This window comes from Myotis myotis, unplaced genomic scaffold (genome assembly GCF_014108235.1).
Source record: "Myotis myotis isolate mMyoMyo1 unplaced genomic scaffold, mMyoMyo1.p scaffold_m19_p_2, whole genome shotgun sequence".
NCBI lineage: Eukaryota > Metazoa > Chordata > Mammalia > Chiroptera > Vespertilionidae > Myotis > Myotis myotis.
The window spans coordinates 13719676-13744390 of record NW_023416324.1 but is presented as its reverse complement, the minus strand read 5'-3'; the positions used below and the strand labels follow the sequence as shown (position 1 = coordinate 13744390).

At 48.1% G+C, this 24715-nt stretch overlaps 1 protein-coding gene and 1 long non-coding RNA gene across 5 annotated transcripts in view; one reads left to right on the top strand and one right to left on the bottom strand.

The window, feature by feature from the left end:
- GRHL3 (grainyhead like transcription factor 3) overlaps window positions 1-11802 on the bottom strand; it is a 33329-nt gene extending 21527 nt beyond the window's left edge. For 2 of the 4 annotated variants that reach the window (XM_036350274.1, XM_036350275.1), the window contains exon 1: window positions 11664-11797. In XM_036350274.1, the coding sequence (XP_036206167.1) occupies window positions 11664-11680 (17 nt within the window). In that variant the 5' untranslated portion in view covers window positions 11681-11797. Of the gene's footprint in view, window positions 1-11545 lie in introns of all 4 variants that reach the window. The other 2 variants (XM_036350278.1, XM_036350276.1) reach the window with 2 other exon arrangements.
- Window positions 11692-15535, top strand: LOC118676408. The gene is made up of 4 exons (XR_004974100.1): window positions 11692-11830; window positions 12602-12812; window positions 15071-15247; window positions 15376-15535. It is a non-coding gene; the product is annotated as an uncharacterized LOC118676408 (long non-coding RNA).
- The last annotated feature ends 9180 nt before the right edge of the window (window positions 15536-24715 follow it).

Here is a 24715-nt window from a genome sequence, read left to right as displayed (position 1 = left end):
ATTCAATAAATGCTTCCATAGTAGACATTTATTCAAGGAGAATCAGTGTAACAAAGACGGGAACTAACAATGTCAAGCTGCAAAGAATAACATTTCCAGATAACTCAGCAAGAGTTCTTCTAAAGAAATTCTCTTCAAAACCATAGGTACGGAAGGCAGAAGACCATTCCTCGTCATGGAGAGAGACAGAATCAGAGCAAGGAAGCCCATAGGAGGAGTCTGGTCTTGGGAAATGGCATTTCAGACCAACACGTATTGTAGGTTGTCCAATCAGATGCTCAGATGCCAGGAACTGGAGTGGAATACTGCTTGGCACACCAAGGCAAGCAGAGCCTGGGCACTGTGCTAAGAACGTGGACAGATTCAAGGCATGTGGCCCGAGTCAAGCCACATGGGCTGAAAGGAAAGAGATCAGAAAAGGCTCTTTAAAGCAGGCAGACATTTTAGTTGGGGACAGACACCCAGCACTGGGGATTATATCGCTCAGAAATGTAGGGGGAGGGAAAGAGGGATAGATAGAATAATGATGATGATGATGATGATGATGACAAAAATAATACGTAATCTTTTTTGAGCATTGGCCATGTTTTAGGCACAGAGTTACACACTTTCCATGGATCCTCTCATTTAGTTCCCACAACAATGCTGTTAAGCAGCTACTATGATGATTCTTATTTGATAGGTGAGGAAACTGAAGCTCAGAGAAGTTAAGGGAGTTCCCCGAGCTCCTGGCCTGAGGGGAGTCAGCTTCAGCAGGATGATGCTGTGATTCAGAATAGTGGTCTTGAACTTTAGCTGCATCATGATGACCTAGAAGGCTTGTTAAAACACAGATTTCTACACCCTAGCCAGTTTGGCTCAGTGGATAGAGTGTGGGCAGAAGGGTCCCGGGTTCCATTCCAGTCAAGGGCACGTACACATACCTCAGTTGCAGGCTCGATTCCTGGCCCTGGTCAAAGCATGCGTGGGAGGCAACCAATCAATGTGTCTCTCATCGGTGTTTCTCTCTGTATCTCCCCATTCCTTCCACTCCCTCTAAGAAAACAGTCAATGGAACAATATCCTTGGGTGAAGATTAACAACAAAAAAACCACCCACAGATTTCTGGGTCCCACACTTAAGAGTTTCTGATTCAGTAGGCCTGGGGTGGCTGAGAGTTTGCTTTTCGAACAAGGGCCCTGAAAGCTGATGCTGGTAGTGTGGGAGCCATACTTTGAGAATCACTGATATGGAACATGCTCTTATCTGTGAATGAAGGCATAGAGGTGGGCAAGCTCTCTTTGTGTTTGTTTTAGGGCAAAGAGTATGTACAGGACAGCGGCGGGAAGATGGGGACAGCCAGGCGAGGAAAAAGAGCCCCAGAGATGAAGTAGTCCCCAGTGCCCCCCTTTCTGGGTGAGCCCGACAGACTCACTCATGGGAACAATGTCAGCCGCTATTTACTGAACATATATGAACGCTCTCCATTCATTAACGCTGTTCCTTACAAGAACATTACAAGGTAAGGACCATTTGCTTCATTTTATAGATGAAGGAACCAGAGACTTGGAAAGGATAAGGAAATGCCCAAGATCACTCCGCTAGTCCATGGCACGACCTGGATTTAATCCCAGGCTTGTCTAGTACCGAAGCCACATACTTTCCATAAGCCACGCTGCTTTACCGTAATGCAAGAGGGCAATCTTACCACATCAGGAAACCACTTTAGTGGTGGAATTTCAGGCGCTGTGGAGGAGGGTAGGTGGGCAAATCCTGTCACAGAAAGTGCCTTCCTGCTGCCCTGCAGCTCAGGCCTACATTCTTAGACACAGAGTGGGAGCAGCAGTCAGGCCACACCCAGGCAGGCCGTGGGCAGCAGCTCTCTCACAGGTTTCATCCAGGGCACAGTGTCTCCCATCCCACTGGGCCCCAGGGCGTGGGGCCTTGGGCTTTGAGAGGCAGGGAGGGAGAGGGAGCTGTCACACAAAAAAGAGAAATGACAGAAACCTTCCTGCTCCAGGGGTGCGGAGAGGGAGGCACACCCCGAGTTTCTGCTGCTATAAATCAAGGGCCTCAGAAGGGGAGTTGAGAAGAGGCCCCTCCTAGCTGCCTCCTGGGCCTGGGGTTAAAGCAGGGGTCCTCAAACTTTTTAAACAGGGGGCCAGTTCACTGTCCCTCAGACCGTTGGAGGGCCGGACTATAGTTTAAATAAAAAACTATGAACAAATTCCTATGCACACTGCACATATCTTATTTTGAAGTAAAAAAACAAAACAAAACGGGAACAAATACAATATTTGTATTTGCATGTGGCCCGAGGGCCGTAGTTTGAGGACCCCTGGGTTAGAGGAACTTATAGAGCAAGCCCAGGATGGCTGCCACCTCCTCTCCCAGCCCCAGGCTAAAGGCAACTCCCAAATCAAAGGGGACATGGGAGAAACGGGGAAAGGCCTTGTAGAGCCCACCCTCTTGGTCAGTTGGGATCCCCAGTGTTGTTCCTTGTGTGTAAAATGAGTCTAATAAAAGCGCCTACCATGTAGAATTATGAGGATTGAGTGCACTGCCATGTGAAAAATGCTCAGAACTTTTTCTGGCACATAACAGGTGCTTAATACATTTGAGCCATTATTGTGCTCTGGGCTCAGCTTGGAGCCAGACATCAAGGTGTTGCAAAGTGGTACAAGACTTGGCCACCCTGTAAGTCAGTGGCAGAGCTGGGCCTAGAGCCCCAATTTGTTGACTCTAGTGGAATGATCATTATCAGCTTGGATGAGCTATCAGTTATCTTATCCTATTTAAAAATTAAATTTTAGAGGTCATATCAGAAATAAAAAAACAGACAATGTTTGTTGGTCACCTGGCAAGGTTTTTCTGGCCTACAAGAGTCACCAATCCACCTGGTAGATTCCTTGACACACAGCAGCTGCCATGCCTTAAGCATTTACCATATACAGACAGTGTGCCAACTGTTTTTCTGTGCATCTCTTCTACTCTGCACAATAGTCCTGAGAGATCGCTATTAGGGAAATAGAGACCCAAACAGGTGATATTACCTGCTCAAGGTCACTCAGCTAGTAAGTGATGGAAGCTAACTTGAACCTGAACCTGTTGGACTTCAAGATGCAGCTCTTAATCCCAAACTAGTCTCCTTTTTAGATGCCTTTCCCATCAAGGAAATTCCCCTCCTCTGGAATATACCAAAACAATCCTCTACTGCAAGACAAAAAGGGATTTCCCACCCAAAGAAAGCTGGAGGGACTAAGTGAGAAAGCGAGATGACTGGAAGAGTTTCTGGCCAGGAGCCAGGAGCCGTAGTGTCTGGGTCCCAATGTCTGCTCATGCTACCAATCAACTTTATGTTCCAAGACTAATCACTGGCTTCTAGAAAGTTCTGGCTATGGATAAGGTTAACATTACCTTATGTGCCAAATGCTGAAATCCAATATCCTATTCTCTTAAAGGTTGGAATTAAGGGTTGAGGGCCCAGTGGTAAGAGTCATGAAAAGGGTTCCAAGAAGGAGTGAGCCCTACTCATGGGTGACAGAGTCAGAACAAAGAGAGGAAACCAGGTGACTCCCATCCTATGTGGTCACCTTCCTCGAACCTCCACAAACTCTCTGTTGGTGTCCCTGTCCAAGGCAGAACTCCTCAACTATCAGAAGGTAAACTGGGGGTGGGGTGGAGGGGATAGGGAGAGGACTTGACCCTGGGCAACCTTCTTGTCAGATCTCCACCAGGGCACAGCACAGAAGAACCCATAGCACCATGGAGGGAAGTGGCACTAGAGCCATAGCCTGAGAGACCCATCTGTTAAGTGGGTCTATTGAATGCCTTCTGTGTGCCAGTCAGGGACTCTTCTAGGCACTGGAAATCAGCCAAGAGCAAGACAGATAAGGCTCTGCTCCCACGAAACTTACAGTCTAATTGGGAAGACAGTCCATAACAAGTAGGTAAATAAGTTAATTTTAGTCAGTGATAAGTGCTGTGAAGAAAATTAGAACACAGTCAGTGATGGAGTCACCAGGGCTGGCTACTTTAGAGAGGGGCTAATCTCATGGGTTGTTAGGAGAATTAAATGCATTAACATAAGAAATGTGCTTAGCCTAGAGCCTGCCAGAGAATAATCGCTCAGTAAATAATAGCTATGTCACCACCATCATCATCATGACCATCATCATTTCAGAACCCCCAAATGAGAGTAAAGGGGAGACTCCGCCTGAGGTCCTTAAATTAACATCCTCCTCCTGTGAACCAGATTCTGTGTGAAAAACAAAAGAGACATGTAATAACCCTTGCCTTGACTTTCACATTCATTATCTCGTGGAGCCTCTCAACATGCACGATGTGTTATTATCTCTATTTTATAGACCAGGAAATAGACAACAGGTGACCTGTTCCAGGGGACCGGCCAATGAGTTACAAAGCCAAGCCTCCTGAGATCTGGCCTGGGAACTGACTCAACACTAGACACCTTTCCATCAAACCACTAGTTTCCAAGAAGGGATGTAAAGAGAGGGGGAAAATACAAAATTCTGGGAGGCATCTATTTATCTAACCATCTATCATCCATCCCTCACTTTAACAAAAATTTACTAAGTTACTACTATGTTCTAGGTCTTGCCCTAAGCAATACAATAAGGTCATCCCTGCTTTTGAAGAGGTTGCATTTTAGCGGCAGCAAGACAGACATGACCACAAAAACAAACAGCTAAAATCAGATAGGTGAGGAAAGCTATGAAGGAAAAGAAGCAGGGGCGTGTCTGACTCCCTGAACTCTGGGGAGTGACTGGATGTTGGTTGAGAAAAAGGCTAGAGGGGAAGAGTGAGCATGGAGGTGAATGGGGCGGACTTTAGACCTCCCAGATGAGAGGAAAGGCAAGATCAAAGGCATAAGCCTGGGACAGCTCCTAGAGCTTCTTCCCCTACTATGTGTCAGGTGTGAGCCAGGTCCTTTGCATACGTTTCCTTGTTTCAAGGAAGGCCAGCCCACGGAGGAGGAAACTCAAGTCTGAGATTTGATAATCCCTCACATTTGCATAGTGTGTTATATTCTTCAACATGTTTCTCATACATTTGTCATCACCTCTGATCCTGCAACACCCCTATAGATAAGGAGGGAAGGTATGACTATCCCCATTTGATAGCAGGAAAAACAGAGCCACACAGAGGCCACTGGCTTGTCTAAGGCCACCCAGCTGGTATCTCATGGCATCAAGCATAGAGCACAAGTCTCTGGCTTCCAGCATCAAGAACCTTCACAAGGCTGTATCCTTAGAGTGTCCCTGATCTGGCTTCTCTTCTGAGAGAGAGTTGGATACAAAATCAAGAGAGTGGAGCTTGGGCATATCCCTGATAGGCCTCACTTCCTGAGGTCTCTTAGCCCTCGCCTGTGAGAATTGCAAACGGCACAAGCAGGGGCTCTGATGTGGATAGGACCTCTCCCCAGAAGTTCACCCCGACCCACAGCATGGGAGGGGTGAGGTACTGGCTACGCCATGCCCAGCCAGATTCTGAGCCTCCAACTCCAAAATGCATCATTCTAGGCACCAGAGGGAACCTACAGTGGTCAAGTGGGGCTTCATCCCAACAAGTCCCTTTGCATTCTAAATTCCCGGTGCTTTCTGGCTGAGCCACTTAAAACTCCCAGTTCGGCTAAGTCAATGTATCTCAGCCATTAGTTGAAGCCTTTTGGGTTTTTCCCCCTTTTGTTAGAATCCTAGCAATTTAAGGTGCAGTGACCTTAGAAATCTCATTCCAGAGAAAAGGTGTGACTTGCCTAAGGATATAACAGGATTGGGACTCAAGTCTCCTAGCTTCCTATCCAGTACTTAGCTCAGTCACTGCACTATCTCAAAGGCATCTCAGTGATTCAGAGATGGAAAAATAAGGACTCTTACTCAACTTTTCAGAAGGGGGAAGAAAACTCACTACCAAGAGGGTGGCCTCAAGCCCCACCCAAGGAGATCCTGGCACAGGACAAATCCAGCATGTTGGACCCCACCGCCCTCCAACCTGAGGAGGAAGAGTTCCATGGGCCACCTGAGCCAAACCCTGTTGTGAGCCACCCAGTCTCATCAGCAGTGATCAATCACACTCGCTAATTACCCACAGGGAGGCCCTGGCACAACTGCTCACGGAGGAATCATTTTTCAGTCAACCCCATGCAAGGTGTTCCTGAGCATGACAGGAGTGCTCCAGGGTTTTCATGCTTGCCAGTGGCCCATCTGGTTTCTGGATGCACAGGTTGTGAAATGTGCCTTGTCACATGCTGGGGGCTCATGTGGGGGCTTCAGTCATGCAGAGCATAAGGCATGACTCTGCAGTGATTCTAGTTTCAATGAGATGGTATCAATTCATGTTATGGGGTGGACCCCAGAGCTACACAGACCTGGGTTCCAGCTCTGCTACTTACTAGCTGTGTGACTTGGTGCAACTTGGCCTCTCTGTGCCTCGGGGTTTTTTTGAACCTGTCAAATGGGGGAAGATGAGAGTACTAACCTCATAGAATTATTATGATAGCTACTGTTCATTGAGGGCTTACCAAGGGCCAGGTGCTGACACAACAATTTCTAGTCATTGTTTTATTTAATCTTGACAACAACTCTGTGAGGTGTCACTGTTGGAAAATGCAATGAGATAATGCAGGTAGAGTAATCAGCATAGTGCCAGCACATAGTAATGTGAATTATTATTATTATTACTAATACTTAGTGGGGTAGCCCCCAGCATATTGCATGGCAACCCACAGCCTCACTTTCTCCCACCTATAAATGGGGTCATCTCTTCCTAGTGGTAGAAGAAGATCTGGTGCTTGGAGATGCCCAGATAAGAGGGACAAACACTGCCAGCGTCATCATCTGGATCAAGGTGGGCAAGTTGAGGGCCGTCAGGCTCCAGCCAACGCTTTCAGCTGCATGTAGATTAATTATATGCCATTTTCTAATTATACCAGAAACTCACTTTCCCTTGGAAAAATTCTTCTGTGGGAATTTTTCTTTTGTGCTCTATTCTCCTCTTGGCTTCCTGTCTAATTTTCCTATTTTTTTTTCTATTGTTCAATAAAGTTGTGAAAGCAGTTAAAATCTACCTCTAAACCCAGGCTGCCACATCTTTTCATTCATTCACTCACTCACTGATTCATTCTACAAACAGTCACTGTAACAGGCCCTGTGCTCAGTACTGGGACACAAAGGTAAACACCACAGTCTCTGCCCTCAAAAGTTCCCAGTTCTTGCTGACCTCCTAGCAAGTCCAGTGAAAAGACACCCAATATTGGTGAGATAATTATCCTTCAGAACCTTCACTAGATCATTTGCTCTGACCCTTTGAGGAGGCAAAAGGAATAGAGAGAGGGAGGCAGCCAGCCAAGATTATTTGTTCCATTTTACAAACCAGAAAGCTGAATTCCAGAAAGGAGAGGGAAGAGAAGGGGAGGAAAAGGAGCCAAGTTATTTAATAGGGTCAGGCCCTGTGCCTTTCCTTCTCATACATGCCCATGGGAGGTGGGTGTTATTACTGTCACCTTATAAATGCAGAAACTGACATTTCTAGAGGTGAAGGAGCTCTACCAAATGTCACCCAGTCTGTAAGGGCAGAGCTGGGCTCAAACACCAGCGAAGTTCTCAGCCTGCTGACTCAGCAACTACGCTGCAGGTCAGCGGTGGATCTGGGAATATCCTGCCTCCCAATTCTCTGCCAGGACTTCTAGGCCAATGGTTCTTCAACTTGAACATGCATCAGAATCACCTGGAGGGCCTGTTAAAACACACACTGCTGAGTCCTACCTCTGCCACTGCCCCCCCCCCCCCCAGGTTCTGATTCAGTTGGTCTGGGTGGGGCTGATAATTTGCATTTCTAACAAGTTCCCAGGGAACGATGATGATGATGATGATGATGATGATGATGATGATGATCATGGTCCAGAAACCACACTTTAAGAATACTGTTTTTAGGTAAACCAATAATTTTCTCTTTTAAAAATTACTTCCTCTCCTCCCCCTTCCCATTTGAACAGTAACGTAGGTTTGTAAAACACAACGCATAACACATGGGAACAACTGGAAGTAGATCCGAGAATTCACCTGTATTCCTCCACTCAGAGATCATCACTGTTAACACTGTGGCACACCTCCTTTTTTCGGTTCCTCTGCAGCTACACGCAGGGAGGCATATTGGTGTGCAGCATCCTTATGGCGCCTGGGTTAAGATCCCAGCTGTTCCGTGAAATCCTGGGCAAGCTGGAGGCAAGCCTCAATCCCCTTCTTTGCAAAATTGCACTTACACTCCCCACCCCTCGCTGGATTATTGGGAGAGTTAAAGGAAAGAATGCATTTATCAAGCACTGGACACTGTGTCTGCAGTGGATTCCACGCTCAATAAATGGATGACTGTTATTTTTGTTTTCACCAGGTAGAGCTCCGACTATGCTAATTGGGCTCAGCCCTGCGGCCCTTCCTCCCCCTCCTTTTCCTCGGTGTGGATCCCGGAGACCCTGTAGGCTCCAGACACCCGTCGGGGGGCCCTCACTGGAAGTGGCAGAAGCCTCCGGCGTGTCCCGCGCCCGTGCCCGGGGTCGCCAGCGCCGTTAGGGTTGTCTCAGCCTCTCCGCCCAGGCCGCCTGTTTTACAGCCCGGGCTTAATGAGGGCTTTTAACTTTTCATTCACCACCGGCGTAACTCCGACTTTTAATAACACACCTTGTGCACGACAAAAATTTGCTCCTGGCAATCATGGTTTCGACCACAAAACCACAGCGGGGAGGCGTTCCTGGTTAACTCTTTCAGCGCTCCAGGCCGTCTGGAGACAGCGCTCCTGGAAATCAGATGGAGTCTCGCCGAGCCCGAGGCCGCAGACTGGGAGGTTCTGGGCCCCTCCCCGCCCTGGGTCGCGGCTCTCCAAGGCTTTGGGGAAGGAGAAGACTCCAGTTGCCGTGGGGCCCGGGCTGTGGACCCGGCGAGGTTGTAGAGGGGAATGCGGGTGGGCCTCGCTCACTGCCCTCTCCATTCGGTGGACCTACTATGTGCTCATCACTTCTGCTCAGAACTCTCATTTCCTCGAGGGGCAAGATGAAATAGCACAGGGGCGCCTGGCACACAGTATGCCCTCGGCACCCCTACACACAGAGCTCCAAGGGTCCCGGAGGGCACCCCGGCTAAGGCCCAGGCGATGGCTGCCAGGTCTGTAGCCCCGACGGCGGCCAGTGCGCAGGCGCCCGCCGCCAGGGGAAGACTTCCGGCAGCGACTTCCGGTGCTCCCCGCTGCCCCAACATCCCTTGCGACCCGCTCTAGCTCCCGGGCTGCCAAAGGCCACGGGCTGGCGGCAGTGCTGGCGCAGGCGGAGGGCTGGAGGCTGGCCCACGCTCCCCAGCGGGCTGGGCCCGGCCACATGAAAGTCCCCGCGCTCCACCCGCCAGCTGCCTGCAGCGGGGTTCTCACTGCGCCGCCCCGGCCTCCATGCACGTCAAGACCCGGCCTTGGCTGCGGGCCTTCCACCAGAGGCCTAGCAATCAGGCTCGCGTTCATGGAGCTCCTAATCTGGACCGAGTGGCCCACGCACGGAGCCCATTGTCCCCCTGCCAGGTAGGTGTGTATCGTCCCTCCGGGACAGAGGCGGACACTGAGGGTCAGTAAGGAGAAAGAAATTCACCAGGACCCTGCAGTTGGCAAGTGACAGAATTTGGAGTCATATGCAAATCCTGCTTTCGATGGGCCCCAGGATGGACCCCAGGATCAGTCCTTCACTGGGCACTTTCTAGGGGAAAGAGGCACCAGCGGCAGCCACTCGAAACCTGCAAACCAAGCACTTGATGCCCTGAACCCTACTCCCCCCCACCCCCCCCCCCACTACGGCACCCCCCCTCCCCCCACCCACACACCGTAAGGGCAGCTGAGCCCCCAGGCACTGGGGCTCTGCCATTGTAATCTTAAATGCTGGCTTCAGAGTCGGTCTGCAATTACTCTGCAGGCTCAGGTCCCCGCACCCCACCCCACGTGGAGAAGCCTTAACTGTCAGCGGATCTGACTGCAAACTCAAACCATTAAGGAAGAGACAAACAGGAAGCCTTTCTGTTGGAGCAGCCCAGCTTCAGGACACTTACCCCCTAAGGAGCATCAATGAATAGATTTCTGTCTGCAGCCACTGCAGTTTTAAGCCCCGGATCTAAGTGCACTAGAGACACCTCACAAATTTTTATTTTTTCGAAGTGTGGAGAAATAGGAAGCGAAAAGTTCAGAAATGTTCACTGATAGGGTATTTGTATATGAGGTACCAAGAGTATTATTAGCTTGCTGTTTACCAGGTTTTAAACTGATCACTTTTTAAAAGTTGTTGGATTTCCCCCAATAGTTCCCGGAGGTGGGGACCACTATGGCCACAGTTGACAGGTGAGAGAACTGAGAGTGAGAAGTGATTTGCCCCAAGTCACACAGCTAAGAAGTGGCAGAGCTGGGACTTGAACCCAGATATCGGTTCCAGTGCCCCTGCTCTAATTCCAGTTGTCAACACATTGTCAACCTCAGGGAATTCATTCAAGAGAAATCTGATGCCAAGTGATTGTAGTATGAACGTAGGTGGCTAACCTAAGAGCTAGCTGGTCTCACAGAACACTCTGCAGTCAGGACCCACCAACTGCTCTGCCCTCAGGTCTTCACGTTTTAAAAACAATCTATTGAGGAGTAGCTAGAAAAAAAAGATTGTTCAAACCTTGTCTCTGCCCACTCACCTCTGAGGGTGGCAGGAAGAGGTGTGTTTTAGAAGCCTGGCTTCTGAAAGCTCCCTTAAGCCAAGCTAAAAAGCAGCCCAGAATCCCAGCCTCATCCCACCTTCTCTGAGGTCCAGACACCAAGCAGGGGGTGGTCAGCATCAGCCAGTGGGGATTCTAAGTCCCAGATGTGGGCAGGAAGGCACCAGAATCCTGCCAGTTAATAGAGATGACTTCACTGAAAACCTCACCCTTAGAACTGCCTCCGAATAAAATCAACCACATTTTATCGAATGCGTCCTCAGACCTTGGCTCTTTGCTAAGCATTTTACAACCTCTTTCACACTTAACTCTCAAGGATCCAACAAAGCATTATTGTACCCGTTTTTTCAGGTGAGGAAAATGAAGCTCAGATAAGTTAAATGACTTATCCAAGATCACACAGCCCATGAGGAGCAGACCCGGATTCGAACATACAGAGTACAGAGTGGGTGTGTTTAACCATCACACTGTAACCGTCCCACTTGAGACTGTTCCAACCCAACAAACAAGTCCCTTTGGAGAAATCCAGCTCTCTGCCTAAGGCAGCTCTTAGAACCACCTCTTTTGGCAAGAACATAGAAAGCCCAGAAGGAATGGGGGCTGTCTCTGATTTCCAAGGCCCCTTCAGAGTATCCGAACGTGGTGCTGAAAGCCGCAGTCAGTTTCAGTCCTGTGTTTCCCTACCTGGTTCGAAACTGCTTAGCAGAGAGAGAGAGAAAAAAACCAACAACACAAAACTATTTTCCCAGGGAAACACTCAGCTCTCACTGGAGACGGTGCTTGCCTCTACACGCCAAAGTGAGATCCTCAGCCCATTCATTTACCCGTACAAATTGCTCTGTGAATCCTGGCGCCGGCGGCCTCCCTGCTCTTTCCCCTTCTGGAAATCCCATCCAGCCTCCACGCTCAGAGAGCGCCAGGCATCCACCGATGTTTACTCACTCAAGTTCATTCGACATCTTCCTGGCTCCCAGGCTCCAACGACAGGCACCGGCACCCGAGACTCTGCTGACTGCTCTTGACTCTATTTCTTGCCTGACACAGACATTCCCTGTCCAGGGAAGTGTTTGATTTATGTTGGGGTTGGAGTGTCGGGATTTTGCTGACAGGTAGGTTCCTGGCAGCGCTGGTGCTGATTGGCTACAAGCACAGGTGCCGGGCGACAGCAGGTATACCTCAACAGGTGCAGCTGTTAACTCTTGGCCTGCCGAGTTGGGGGCGGAGCCATGGGGGCCGGCTGGGTGGAGCTGGCCAATTCCTTCCTTGGTGAGGGGGTGGGGGGTGGAGATGAGGGAGGAGAGAGGGAGGGGAAAAATGTTGGAAAGAAGATAGCTAGAGGAAAAGTACAGTGACAAACAGATACTTGGCTGAAGGAAATTTCAGTTCCTGTTTCTGGTTTTGTATTCTAGCTACCCAGGAACATCTCCCCCCAATTCTTTTGCTCCCCTTCTTCCCCCAGCATCATACTTCACAACCACTGGGGAATTCTCAAAGGAGAGAGATCTTCTACCTGGTGGGTCTCTGTGTAAATCCCCCTCCCCCAGATTATTGTCACATTTATAGATGAGGAAATGGAGGCCAGAGAGGTGAAGTGACTTGCCCAAGGGCACAGGGTAGTGAGTTGTCAGAGTCCAGATCTGAACCAGGCACCTTACTCCAAGTCTGGCTGTCCCTTTGAGCTTCACCCAGTGGCCTCAATTTAACAGACATTCATTGAGTACCTATTGTGTACCATGCCCTACTCTGGGTCTGGGGAGACATAGGCTAAAAAGACAGGATGAATGTTCTGGAGGAGTTTACAATCTGGGGTGTGTGTATGTGTGGGTGGCATGGGGTGGGGGAGTAGGGTGGGTGGCAACCTTTTATTTGCTGTGATACAGATCTGAATGAGATGTAAGCAAACCACATACCTTTGGCCAGCACGGAAGGGATGGAAAAGTTGAAGTCAGCCACCTCCAAAGCCTTAGCAAGCTGGTCATTTCACAAATTCTAATAAGTGCGGCATGCCGCCATGGAAACAGGAGAAATCAGGCTTCGGTTAGACTGAGTAGCTGTGGAATAATCACCGTGAGCTGTCTCTCTAAGAACAAGGTTGGTAAACCCAGAAGATCCACAAACACAAACAGGAGAAGGCTAGAGCTTTCTTCGGAGCTTACACCAGGATTAATTTGAAATTAAATTTAAGCCAAAGATCTTGGCATCTTTTTTCTCCCTTTCTCTCCTTCTGTCCCCCTCCCCCCCCCGCCCCCTTCTCTTTTGGCAAATTATTTCTTTGCTTTGCCTTCCTGAGAGCCTTGCCTTGGCCCACTCCTTTCTCTCGGGGGAAGGCGAGGTTTCAGTTACTCCTGCCAACTTGATAGAGGTGTTCGGGGTAAAGTCAGAATCCAAAGGAGCCCTCTTGGGATGGGGTCAGGCCTCTGGAGAGGGGGTCCTAGGTTTGAAAACTCAGAGGTGGGTCCCTCACTGGAGGCTGTGTGGGGGCTGTCTTCAGGGAACTGACAAATACAGTAAGCAGTCATTACAATTGCTAATAAAGCCACCTCCTCTGAGCAGGCCTCTCCGCCCACCGATTACCCTTGGCATTTAGTCACCGTATCTCTTCACTTTATTTTGGTTCTCTGCAAGGCCCGCAGGACTTTCTGATCGTTTTCTTAGTGTTTATTGTCTATTTTCTCTTCTGGAATGTGCACTCCATAAGAGCAAGGACCTTGTCTGTCTTGTTCACTGTTGAGTCTCCAGTGCCTACTACACTGTCGGGCATACAGTAGGTGCTCAATATACCACATTGTGCTAAGCCTCCTCCACTGTCTCATTTAATCCTTACAACAGCCCTTTGAGATAGGCACTTTTCTTATCCTTGTTTTAGAGATGAGGAAAATGAAGTACTAAGTGATCAAATAAGTCACTCAAGATGAGCCTGGAGATGGTAGAGCTAGAGTTGGAATGTGATCCGAGAGCGGAGCCTGAGTGTCCAACTGCTTCAGGGAGGTTATTGGTGGTAGGAGGGCCTTTTCGTGCGAACCGTAACTGCAGAGCTCACTGCAGCTCAAAGGATGGCACCCTTGTCTGTGTATCTGTCTGCCCACCTGGAAGGCTGTGGAGTTTCTGCCAGCGTGTTGCAATTCACAGGTTAAGGGCTCTGGGGGTGACTCATACCGGCTGGGCTCAGGTGGAGACTGGGACTCAGGTGGCGTGTCTGTGCTCGCTGGGCTTTTTAAAATGGGCCCTCTCCCTCTGCCTCTGGATCTTGCCCTTTAATCGCCTGCACCCATCTGCAGAGATCAGCAGAGGCCCCGGTCATGGAGCAGAGGGTTTCTGTGTCTCCACATACGGGAACGCTCCAGAAGGCGTCCTGGGCAGGATGGAGGGACTAGTGGTCTCGGACAGGGCTGGGCTGGGCTGGCATCTCTTCCCCTTCTTGGGCCGGCCCAGTTCTTGGATTCTTGGCTAAAGAGCTTGAAAACAGAGGCGAGCCAATCGCATGCAACATAATAATTATATTCACGATAATAACAGTAAATAGTGATGGCTACTCATTATTTCGTGTTTGCATGTTACAAGCACTATGCTGGAAGTTACCATGTTATCTGATAGTATTGCTCCAAAACTGACAGACCTGGGTTTAAATCCCAACTCAACGGCTATGTGATACCAGGCACAGGACATCTTTTTGAGCCTCAGTTTTCTCACTGTAAAAGGGATATAAAGATAGTACCCCCCTCGTAGGAGTATTGTGGAGATTAAATGAGATAATGTATATGAGTTGCATTGTGCAGAACGTGACACACAGCACTTGATAATTTTTAAGGAAGTTTTTTCCTTCTCATTTAATTCTCATTTAAACCCAGGGGTGGGCAAACTTTTTGACTCGAGGGCCACAATGGGTTCTTAAACTGGACCAGAGGGCCGGTACAAAAGCATGGATGGAGTGTTTGTGTGAACTAATATAAATTCAAAGTAAACATCATTACATAAAAGGGTACGGTCCGGCCCACAGGCCGTAGTTTGCCCACGGCTGTTTAAACCTAATAAGGAAGCTGTTACCTCTTTTACAGATGAAGAAACTGGTACTCAGAGGGATTACGTGATTTGTTAAAAGTAAAAAACTAATAAGTGAAAGAGTTGAGATTTGAACACACATCTTTCTGCATCCGTTCTTTAGGATTAGACTATGTTAGGGACTGTCCTGTGGTCAAGTTCCGCCTGACCACTGGCCCCTTACCAGCTGTGTGACTGGGAAAATCTCTTCTCTCGGAGCCTCATTTTCCCTCTATGTAATACAAGACAAGATTAGTGATTCGCCATAAGGGCAGAGTTGCATGTTAAATCATCTAGGTTTTCTCTTCTAGATTACTTCTGGAAAAGAAACGTTCTTCCTCCAGACTTTATGATCTGCTCCCCTAAGGGATGGCACAGCCCTTCATCCCTCCCTGTCCGTTCCAGGATTATGACTGCCCGTGAGCCACTGTTTGAAAAGCGGTGACACTCCTGCCATATTGGGAGGAGTAAAGGTTAGGACCACTAAGGTACGTGTTAAGAGTTTACATATCCAGAAGGTTGTGCACTGCACAGTACAGTGCCATTTACAATACAGGACTTGCATTATTGGATGTGATGGCCGTGCTGACAGCCCTTCCTTTTCTAACACTTTCAGACTTTACAGTTACCTAAGATGTGATGCAAATCCATTGACCTATATGAAACGATTAAAAGGAGAGATGGCCCGGCTGGCATGGCTCAGTGGTTGAGCATCAGCCTATGAACCAGGAGGTCGTAGTTTGATCCGGGTCAGGGCACATGACTGGGTCGGCATGCAGGAGGCAGCTGATCAATGATTCCTTCTCATCATTGATATTTCCATCTCTCCCTCTCTCCTCCTCTCTCTGAAACCAATAAAAACATATTTAAAAAATAAATAAAAATAATAAATAAATAAAAGGACAAATGCTCAAATGTCAATGGTGCTTCTCTGTGGGCACCAAAGTGATAGAATGTAAATGTTTTCCTATTCCTCTCCCCAACCAAGTTGTCTACATTAATCTTGCATTGCTTTTATCATTAGAAATTCTAATACAAAACCCCAGTTTAAGTGTTATTAAGCCAAAATAAATGTTCATTGACTAAATGGTCCCTATTTTTCCTGGAACAAAAGTGCAGATAAGATAGTAAAAATTCAGAAACCTGGCTCAGAGTTTCCCTATGAAGCACATAAATGGAGAATGGAGGCCGCCCACCCTGCAGGCTCTAAGCAGTGAGTTCAGGAATCAGACCTGATCTTGACTTAATTAAAATTATCATTTATTGAGCACTTACTCTATGATACTTGCTTTAGATACGTCATCTCATTCCTCCCTGTAAAATAGGGTCACATTATCCACCCAGGAGACAGACTTGACTCCTGGAGTGTTGGCGAAGTTACTACAGGGTGTAAATTCTGGAGTTAATTGTCTAAGATCATGGACAAGCAACTTCACTTCCTTGGTACCTGAGCTCCTCCTTCATGAAATGATTGTTATGAGAATTAAAGGAGATAACACATGTCCTTAGTATGTGGTAGGCACAGTTATAGGGGCTTTATGTGTAGATCATGGAATTATCTTGCATCTTAGGAAGAAGTTGTCATTATCTTCACTTTACAGAAGAGAAACAGACTCAGTGAAGAGAGGTAACTGGTCACTTGGCTATCTACTTAGTGGCAGAGATAGAATCAAGCCGAGGTATGCCTTACCACAAGCCAGACGGTAGTCCTCTAAGTCTCTTGAATTCCTTTTTGGAACAAAGCCTAGGATGGACGGGTGGGTAGGAGGAAAGAGGGAAGGAAGAATGGAAAGAAGAAAAGTAGATAGATTGTTGATAGGTTTTATAAGGTAGGAAGGATTTGTAAGCTCTGGACTGTAGACACCACACAAGGAAAAACAAATTTCACGTGGCACTTGTCCCAGGTCTCAATGTAATAAATGCTCAATAAGTGTATGTTGAATAAATAAAAAATGGAGGGATGCATATAATTTACACAAGATAATTGACATTCTAGGCAAATCAGCTGTTCTAACCCCACCCCCCAGAGAAGACCTCCTACTAGTAGTTTGAATTCCTACTCTCCCTCTAATTAGTATATACATTTGGCCCAGTGACACAGTTCCGTAAGTTTCAATACGCTTCCCATCATCCCTCGGTGGGTTGGCCTGAGCACTAAATTAAATAAGATCTCAATGGAAAGCCAATGGCAAGTAGTAGGAACACAATAAATCATAGCTGGTGTTACAGGTGAGCACCAGCCTCAATACCCAGCACTCGGCACTGGCTCTCCCCTAAAAAACAGTCCCTTCCGTGTGCAAAGCGCTTTTCAGTTTACAAAGCGTCTTCCTAGGCTTTATCTCCTCTGAGAAAGCACGGGCAGGAGCATGTATTATTGGGCCCGTTTGATAGGTAAGCAGGTTTAGAGAAAGCTCCCCTACTGAAGCAAAGGAGTTCGGACCAGGACCTCAGATTTTGGATAAAGCTTCACCCTAGATATCATTATAGATCCTAATGGGTCCCAGCAGCACTATCCTGAGTGCACACCTAAAGCTCTGTAAGTGTTTCATCGTACTCTCTACTCTGCCACTGGACTTAAGTGGAGGGAGAGGCCACACACCCTACATAGAGAATAGGGCCCTAATGGAAGGCCTGGGAGGACCTGGAAGCTGTGCTTGTGGAGGGTCCGGACAAGGAGTGGGCAGCCTCTAGGCCCCTTTACGTTCTGTACTTTAGATTTTTATCACAGTTCTGCCAATAGCATCACCTACATTCCTTCCAGAGGTCCTTTGGACGTGAGGAATTGTTATGGGGTCTAAAGTTGTCCTAAAAGCTCCTTTTAAAAAAAAACAACAAGAGTCTCCCAATAACCTGGAAACAAACAAGCAGCTTTAAAAAAATAAAGATGCCGAAACCGGTTTGGCTCAGTGGATAGAGCGTCGGCTTGCGGACTGAAGGGTCCCGGGTTTGATTCTGGTCGGAGGCATGTGCCTGGGTTGCGGGCACATCCCCAGAAGGAGATGCGCAGGAGGCAGCTGATCGATGTTTCTCTCTCATTGATGTTTCTAGCTCTCTATCTCTCTCTCCCTTCCTCTCTGTAAAAATCAATAAAATATATTAAAAAAAAAATAAAGATGATAAGGATGAACGAAAATGCTAAACCCCAGTTCTGGCACGGGTGAGGGGAAAGCTCTCTCCTTGCCGGAGTGAGTGAATCAGTCCAAACTTTGGCCTCAGATTTTAGCTCAACTTTAAAAAAAAAAAAAAAAAAAAAAATATATATATATATATATATATATATATATATATATATATATATATATATATATATTTCAGAGAGGGAAAGAGAGAAACATCAATGATGAGAGAGAATCATCAATTGGCTGCCTCCTGCTCGCCCCCGCCCCCACCGGGGGTGGAGCCCGCAACACAGGTATGTGCCCTTGATGGGAATTGAACCTGGGACCCTTCAGTCCGCAGGCCAACGCTCTATCCACTGAGCCAAACCAGCCAGAGCTTAGATCATCCTTTGATCTAGCAATTTCACTCACAGGAATTCAGTCTAAGCAAATAATCTCTGTGTGCAAAGAGTTATCTGCAAGGATATGCATCAGAGCACTGACTATAATCCTGAAAAATTAGAATGAATATAAATGCCCTTCAGCAGAGGCTCAGTGAGGTAAGTTAGAAGCCTGACTATAGGTGCACACTGGGCCGCAGTGTAAAAGGATGCTACGGCAGGCCCCTTAGCACCATGGAAGTTACTTCCTGAGCTTACAGCACAATTGGCAGCACTGTGAGTCCTTACTATGTGTGAGGCACTGGGCTCAGTGTGTAATCTCATTCAAGCCTCACAATGGCCCTGTAAGGAAGTACCGTTATCCTTATTTCAAAATGGAAAAGGTGAGATCCAGAAATGAAACAATGGACCCAAGGTTATTTCCAGGAAGTTTCTGAGCTGGGTCTCACCCGAGGATATTTTTCCATTGAAGGGAGAGGGAGAGACACAGAGAGAGATACATTGATTGGTTGCCTCCTGCATGCGCCCCATTCGAGCCTGCAACCGAGGTATGAGTCCTTGACTGGAATTAAACCCAGGACCCTTCAGCCTGGATAGGGTCAACACTCTATCCACGGAGTCAAACCAGGTAGAGCCCTTTAAGTATTTCACTTACCTTTAGAAAATTGGTCCATTCCTATTTTTAAAACCCATTTATGTGACTAGAGAAGGTACAGGAAAAATACACACCAGAATATCATAAAAATTGGGGGCCCCCTGGAAATAACAGAATCCAGCTGGCTCTGCCCCACAGGCCCACTCTTCCCAGGGACCTGGCCTGGGACCCTAGAGGCTCACCCACTGTTGCAGGCCACCACCACTCTGCACCTTAAAAAGGCCAGTAGACAAGATACTGCCCACTTCCAAATACAAGAGGGCTTCGCTGAGAAAACCTGCTTACCACCCCTACCCCCCACCCCCCGCGCCACCACCATGGCAGACACTACAAATGTATTTCTCCGTCTTCCATCTATCTCTAGGGGTCAAACTGGGGACTTGGAGGGTTCGAGTGAGGGTTTCCTTGAGGAACTATAGGGGGAAGGGCCCAATGCCTGGCTTGGACAGAGAGGGTCCTGGGGCCCTGGGCCCAGTGCTGAGCAGGAGGGAGTGAGTATCTGGGGTCAGAGCTGCCTCTTGGTTAGAGTGAGGTGGGCTAGGGTGGAGTGGGTAGCGCAGGACTGGGCAGGGTCTGCTCCCAGGCTCAGAGAGGTTCAAGTAGGCACAATTAACCCATAAGCCCCCTTCCTATTCTCTCAAAGGTTGCCCTGGTGTTTGCTTAGATCCCACTGGAGGTGGGATGAGAGGGAGAGATTTGCTAGGGCCTCTGGGCCCCACACCTTCTTAGGAAGGCAGAGGCCCTGTGAGGGGTTAAGTGCTCAACCTTGGACCTTGGACATTCAGGTGATGGTTTCTCTAAGTCCGAGGCTGGCCTGCCAGGAAGATTTTTAAGGCTGTAAGTTTGGGGGCAGGTGGTTGAGCAGAAGGGGAAAGACTTAGAAACTGGCCTGGAAGAACTAAGATGAGGCCCCTTTGGCTGTCCCCTCAAGAAGGCAGCCACTCAGAAGTCACCACCAATCTCCCCATGCTCCCATTTTTTGAGCATTTAACTATGTAGAAGACTCTGTGCCAAGCACTTGACCTGCCCTGTTTCCCTCAGTCCTTAAAACTACCCAAGGATTTAGATATAGTCACCACCTGTTTTACAGATGTGGAAGCTGAGACTTAGAGGCTGGACTTAGAGAACTTGATCAGGCCAAGCTGGCATTTGCCCAGAACCACCACTTTGCTTTCTCAACAAGCAGCTGTTCAGTAAACAGGACCTGCTCTGGTCAAGCATCTGTAGCACAGGCTGCGCAGAGAAATGAGTAAGGTCTGTTCCTTCCCACAGGGAAGCCTGGTGGGAGAACCCCAATCAGCCCCTCTGTTCTGGAAAGCCTTTCCTCCTCTAGCGACAACTGGATTTCTGCAAAATTCGTTTCATTATCAAATTGCACAGATTCTCGTGTTGGAGGACTCCATGAGAGTTCCCCAGTCTCACCTTCCAGGTGAGGCAGGAATTTGTACTGCAAAGCACCTGCCCCAACACACACACCACACACCACACACACACACACACACACACACACACACACACACACACACACGCTTGTAGTTGAGAGCTTGGATTCTGGACCCAACTAGTTGAGTTCAAATCTTGGCCCTACCATTTACTACTTGTATGACCTTGGACAAGTCTTTTGATCTCTTTGCACCTCAGTTTATCCATCAAGGTAGGCATCACTCCTACCTTGCAGGGTTTTTCGAAGATTAAATGAGGTAACACAGGCAGAGCATTTTGCACTTCTCTTGCTCTGGGAGTCCCGATAATGTCAGCTATTGTTGTTATCATTAGGGATGGGCATACCGTGCCTCTCCAGGGAAACAGTGAGTTCCTGTCTCTTCCTGTGCTCCCCAGGGGACTCAGCCCAGGGCAGGTGTGCCTGGTGATGGAGGTTAGTCACCAGGTTCCTCGGCTTCAGAGAGGAGATGAACATGAGTGTTCCTCTCTGCCCAGGCTCCTTCGAAGTCTGAGTCATGCCTCCACAACTCTCCCTAAAGAGATGCTTCCGTGAGCCTCAACCCTCTCCCCTTTCACAATAAGCTCAGTCATTGGCATCCTCCCGCCTATTGAGGTCACATGCCGACACCCCAGTATTACCCATGGAAGGGCCTTGAGGAAACCTCCAAGAACGTAAGAGTCTTGATGGGCAGCTGACAGGGACTTGGCTCTCTAGCAGGTGGCTTTGGCTGTTTGGCCATATTTCAAAAACTACTAGAGGCCTCTGAATTAACTGATGACCTGATACTGGGTCACAGTATTTTATTTGGCTGCCCTTGGACTGAGTGACGACTCAGCCCCAGCCCCATCTGGTCGGGACCAGTCTGGGGGAGCCTTTTGTTTCACTCTCACTCTCCAGTCCCTGGGGGCTCCGTAAAGCCTCTGAGGTGATCTGGGGGTGTTGAAAGTTAAGGCCCTCAACTTAAAAAACTGAATGTGCCATAGATAGTTTAGTGTTACAAGCCTCAGGTTTCTCGACAGACCTGAGTTTGACACCTGGCTCAGCTTGTTTGCTGAGACCCCGAACTTTATCATTTATTTCTCTGAGTCTGTTTCCCCATCTGTAAAATGGGGATAATAGTATTTCCTTAATAACCTGTGAGGATTTAATGCAGGTGCAGCACTTATGTCCTAGTGCCTGGGACAGAGCTGTAATCGGTCCTATTGTGATGCAGGGGGGAGGGCACTGGACCCAGGGTCAACAGATCAGGGTTTGTTTCAGCTCTGCCGCTCGTTGGCTGTGTCGACCTTAGGCAGGTGAACTCCCTTCTCTGAGCTAGTGTTTCTTCTGTGAACTGAAAGGTTTGGGTTTGAAGGCTACTCAGGTTCTTTCCAGCTATCTAAGATCTATGACTTTGAAGGAAAGAAAACAGAAGGAAAAAAGAATTAGTACTGGATGCCTTTGTCTGCCAAGATCATGTTTCACAAACCCCAGGGCCTCGAGGCCACCATCCTGGGGCTTCTAGGCAGACTCTTCCCAACCTCACAAACTGTTTGCAAGACCCCAAGAGGCTTTCAGGGGCCACCGTGAGGCCTCAGGGAAGGCGAGGCTGGAAAGCAAGCCCGAATCACAATGAACCATGAACCGGCCAATCCCAAACCACCCTGGGTGCCTTGGGCAAGCGTCACCTTTCACTGTACCAGGATGGATTAGTTTATGGCCAGGGAGGGATGTTTCTGCTGGAGCCTGAGGATGTCTGATCTGTTGTAAACAGGCCCACCAGGGAAATAGAACTTCTTCTTTTTATCTAGTGACCTCTGACCACCCCTTTCACCGCCCACCACACAGTCTGAGTCACCCCCAGCAGGACACCAATGCGGGGAATAAATAAGGTATATTTCCCACAAGGAAGCCTGGTGGGAGAACCTTAATCGACCCCTCTATTCTGGAAAGCCTTTCCTCCTCTAGCGACAACTGGATTTCTGCAAAATTCGTTTCATTATCAAATTGCACAGATTCTCATGTTGGAGGACTCCATGAGAGTTCCTCAGTCTCACCTGGAGGTGTCCAGTAGCCCTGAGACTAAGAACGCTTCCCCATCGGAGTCTCCGCTTGGGCAGAGTCCCACTGAGTTACTTTGGTGTCGGTTTGAACTCGGGGGATAATATAGGTGGGACTTAGAGAAAATAAAGAATTGGTTTCAACTAGTTTTACCAGTTTTACCCCCTACAATAAAACACCACTTAACCATTTTAATGTAACACATTTCCCTTTACAGAGATAGTGGGCTTTAGGGGAATTTATTGGTGGTAACCAATAAACACGGGTATCTTTTATGAAGCCCTTAGTGTCCAAACTCTGCCAAATAGTTTATACCCATTAACTTATTATTTTTAAAAAGTATTGGTTTCACCTTGGGGAAAATATATGAGTTTCATTTTTTTTTTTTTTGGTGGGAAACTGAGGCCCAGAGAATTAAAGTGATTTGTTCAAAGTAAATGGTAGGATTTGAACCCAGAGTCCATTTTATTCCAGAACGTCACTGCAGCTATGACTTCATGTATAAACTTTTGTTGTTGTTGTTGTTAATCCTCACTGAGGATATTTTTCCATTGATTTTTAGAGAGAGTGGAAGGGAGGGGGGAAGAGAGAGAGAGAAACATGGATGTGAGAGAGACACATCAACTGGCTGCTTCCTAGCCCCCCCCCCCATCCCCACCCCCTCGCATGTGCCCCGATTGGGACCAGGGATGGAACCCACAACCCAGGTACATGGCCTTGACCGGGAACTGAACCTGTGACCTTTGGTACACAGGCCAGCACTCTAACCACTGACCACAACCAGCCAGGGCTTCATGTACCGATGTGACTGAAGCCTTTTTGGTGAAGCTCTGCCCAGACTGCAGAGAGACACAGGTCTGCCCACCTTTCATGAAAGCCCAGTCTCTGCTTCTGGAAGCCCAGTGATCGTCCTCTAGCCCTTTGACGTCTGGGGAGCTGAAGTGCAGTGAGGGCAGGTGACTTGTCTGAGGCACATGAAGAGCAGAGCTCTGGTCTTCATGCCTCTGTCTGTAGGAAAGAGGCCAGCTTAGGGGTAGGATTGTGATGGGAGACCCTGATTCACAATCACTGCATGTCCAATGGCCAGTAACCATGAACTTTTCCCTCCTTTTCCTTCTGTCCAGCAATTGCAGGGTCTAGATGCAGCCAGTGTTGAAGATCGTTTCCGTAGAAATTCTGCAACATGGATATCCTTTCTAGGCCCCAGTCCATCTCCGAGCCAGTTCATTCTTAGCTTGGAATTTCTTTCCTCTTCCTACTTTCTTGCAACTGCTAGGCTCAGCTGAAGCCCGTTTCCTTCCCTCCTTCCCTGTATCTTCCTGAGGAAGTAGCTCCTTCTTTACAGCTTCATGCTCTCCTTGCTCTGGCTCAACCTTCCTGGGCAGTTTGCTCCATAATTCTCCTGGGTCCGAACCACAGGGAATCCCACAGGTGCATTCTGGGTGACACAAGAATGTTCCCGGTGGAAAAGGTTCTGGGATCAAAACATTTGGGGAAAGCTTCATACCAGGCCCTCTTCTTAGAAGTTAACAATGCAAAGCCATCACATCAAGTCTCTGGGAAATCCTGCAGCCAGGAAACCCGTTTTGTCTGTGTTTTTAACACAGAGTTTCCCAAACTGAGATGACCGTGAAATCATCTCCCACACCCTCACCCATAGAGCCAGTGGTCATATGGAACACACTTTGGGAAATGCTGGCCCCAGCCCTCTTCTAGAGTATGGAGTTGACCTTCGTTGATTTAAACCCTTCCTGTTTCTCTGGGCTAATCTCACATACGAATCATCTAAGGCGAAATCTGCTCAGTAGGGTCTTCAAGAAAGACATACTCAATGGGGATAGTGATGTTAACAAGATTTAATGAGGGTGCTATGAGAAAAGATCAAGGGTTTTCCAGAATTTGGGAAGGGGGAGTAGGAATTGAAACCCAGTATGAGATAAATACATTTTTGGGTGAATGAATAAATGAATGAACAGACTATTTGGTCAAAAAGTTGGGAGCCCTAGCTGGTTTGGCTCAGTGGATAGAGCATTGGCCTGTGGATTGAAGGGTCCCGGGTTTGATTCCCGGATCAGGGGCAGGTACCTCAGTTGCAGGCTCCCCGTCCTGGTCAGGGGCATGCAGGAGGCAACCAATTGATGTCTCTCTCATATTAGTATTTCTCTCTTCCTCTCCCTTCCACTCTCTCTAAAAATCAATGGGAAAAATATCCTCAGGTGAGGGGTTTTTTAAAAAAAAAGTTATGAAAAAATAAAAAGTTGGGAGACAGACTGACTGAATGAATGAATGATCAACTGGTCCCCTGACCTCCAGACTCT